The sequence below is a fragment of the Echinops telfairi genome, unplaced genomic scaffold (assembly GCF_000313985.2).
Source record: "Echinops telfairi isolate 266 unplaced genomic scaffold, ASM31398v2 ScPeMD7_7475;HRSCAF=8513, whole genome shotgun sequence".
Taxonomy (NCBI): Eukaryota; Metazoa; Chordata; class Mammalia; order Afrosoricida; family Tenrecidae; genus Echinops; species Echinops telfairi.
This window is the reverse complement of record NW_022111379.1, coordinates 17,183,262-17,185,724: the sequence shown is the minus strand read 5'-3', so window position 1 is coordinate 17,185,724 and position 2,463 is coordinate 17,183,262. Positions and strand designations below refer to the sequence as shown.

General features: G+C 48.8%; 1 protein-coding gene across 2 annotated transcripts in view; it reads right to left on the bottom strand.

Moving 5' to 3' along the window:
* The window catches only part of PRKCE (protein kinase C epsilon), a 570,548-nt gene that overhangs the window by 204,637 nt on the left and 363,448 nt on the right, over nt 1-2,463 (bottom strand). For both annotated transcript variants that reach the window (XM_004699760.4, XM_045285766.1), the window contains exon 3: nt 1,456-1,615. In XM_004699760.4, coding sequence (XP_004699817.1) covers nt 1,456-1,615 — 160 coding nt within the window. The remainder of the gene's footprint in view (nt 1-1,455; nt 1,616-2,463) is intronic.

Genomic DNA, 2,463 nt, shown 5'->3' with positions numbered 1-2,463 from the left:
CCCCCCACCCCCCACCTCCACTGACCTAAGAGTGCTAGTAATAACCTTGAGACAGGCACCGGACCTTGCCCAGAGGCCGGAGAGATGTAGAGGTCAGGCTCACCAGGGAGTGTCTGTGACACTTCCTGTTGGAGGACCAAGAGCCAAGTCTCTTTTCATTTCTGTGCCTCAGTTATGTCAAGGGAGCACGGGGCTAAAAACACAGAGTTCAGAGGCGAGTGGGAAGATTTCAAGTAGATGTTCCTGTGTTTAACAGAGAACTTAGCCCCTGGTAACTACTCAATAAAAGTCCCTTCCAACACCCAAGGCCAGTGTTCCTTACCATTCCTCCACCTCTCAAACCACCTGCCACCTGCCTGACTCGACCTACCAAAGCCCTCCTCTTCATGAAAGGCGGAATGCCACCGCAGGACGCCTTCCCTGCAGGTCTGTCAACACTGGCTCCACACCCTCATCCCCTTAAAGCCCACCATCTGACCAAGACCACTGTGAAGACCCTTATCAAGAACCGTTTTGTCGTGAAATACAGACACTCGAGTTCATTTTCAAACCTTTATCATAGAAAACTCAAATAGATACAAAAGCAGTGAGGCAACAGTCATAAATTCCTCATCTACCATATTCAATACATTGTCGAATTCATTTCCTCTCTCCCACTAGCCCCCTCTCCTCTCTGATCAAGTATTGCTCTATAAGATGATATCTCATTTGCAAATAATTCAGCATATCTTCCTAAAACATAAAGATTCTTCCTTTTTAAAAAAACACAAGTACAACATAGTGAGAGCCAGAATTCGGCAGGATGGTCCGTTCTTCCCGGTCGTGCATGTTCTCTGCCATGGACAAAGGGCAGTCCTATCACGTCTCTACTGCTCATGTTAGTAGGACATGTTTATGTTTCCACCTTTCACAGCTGTGACTGTAATGTCACTGGTCATAAAATCTAAACATCTTCAATGAGTGTAAACGAGACATTCTAATAATAGACAATCAAATCCAAAGATAAAGTCATCAGGAAATATGATTTCTTTCTTCTTTGTATACCCCCAAACTCTTAAGACATACTTAACCTATCAGAAAAATCCTCTGGAATCAAATCAAGAAGAAGTAAATACATTATGTATATATATGCATATATATGTATCCATATATAAATGTATATGTATATGTGTGTTTATATGTATGTACAAACTCACTGCCATCAAATAGATTCTGACTCACAGCGACCACATAGGGCAGAGGAGAGCTGCCCCGAAGGGCTTCTGAGGCTATACATCTCTACAGGAGCAGAAAGTCTCATCTTTCTTCCTCAGCACCGACAGTTGTTTGAAACTGCTGACCATGTCGTGGTTAGCTGCCCAAATGCTAACCCACTATGCTGCCAGGGCTCCACTTTCCAATTGACGTCGATCACCTCCTGTCCTCTCCCACCCCCGACCCTGGCAGGGAACTTACCAGATGAAATCTCGGCAGTGGGAGCAGTAGGTGGGCTGCCGAAGGTAGGTAGCCATGAACTTGTGGCCGTTGACCTGGTGGACCCTGCGCCTGACGGCCCCCTGCCGCTTCCTGGGCCGCAGGCGCTCCCTGAAGACACGTTCTTCATTGTCCTTGGGGGCTGGAAGAGGACAAGAGCAGTGAGAAAGACAGAGGACCGGTCAGACCCAAAGCCAAGACAACCGCCGTCCAGCAGACTCCTGGCAGCTCCCAGTGGTCAGAGCAGAGCTGAGCTCTGCTGAGTTTCAATGGCTAGTTTCTCAGCAGTGGATCTCCACTTTGGGTGGCCCTTTGGTAAGCAGCTGGTCATTTAACCACTTGAACCATCCAGAAACTCCTGAGTCTTGGTTAGAAATGAAAACCCACCACCATCAAGTCAATTCGGACTCATAAACTCACTGCCCTGGAGTCAACTCCAACACAGAGAGACCCGATGTGATAGGAGAACTGCCTCTTGGGGGTTTCTGTGACTGCCAATCTTTACAAGAGTAGAAAGCCTCATCTTTCTCCCCTGGAGCAGCTGGTGGTTTCGAACAGCTGGCCTTGTGCTTCGCAGCGAGCAAACCACCACACCACCAGGGCTCCCTGCTCCCTCCTAGGGGCGCTATGGAGAGTTCCTGAGATGGCAGTTCTTTACAAGAGCAGGCCGCTTCATCGTCCTCCGGAAGAGCTGCTGGTGAGTTTGAACTGCCCACTTGGGTTGAGCAGCCCCATGCCTAGCCAGTCGGCCTCCTGCTTTTCTGACAAAAACAAACAAAAATCACTGCCATCAGTTTCATTCCAACTCATAGTGATCCTATCGGATGGAGCAGAACTGCCCGGGTGGGTTTTGGAGACTGTGAGAGGAGAAAGCCTCCTCTTTCTCTCTCAGAGTGGCTGCTGGTTTCCAACTGCCGGCCATGTGGTTAGTGGTCCCATTCGTAACCACCAGAGCGCCACTGCTGACCTTCTGCGGGAGGACTATTCCAT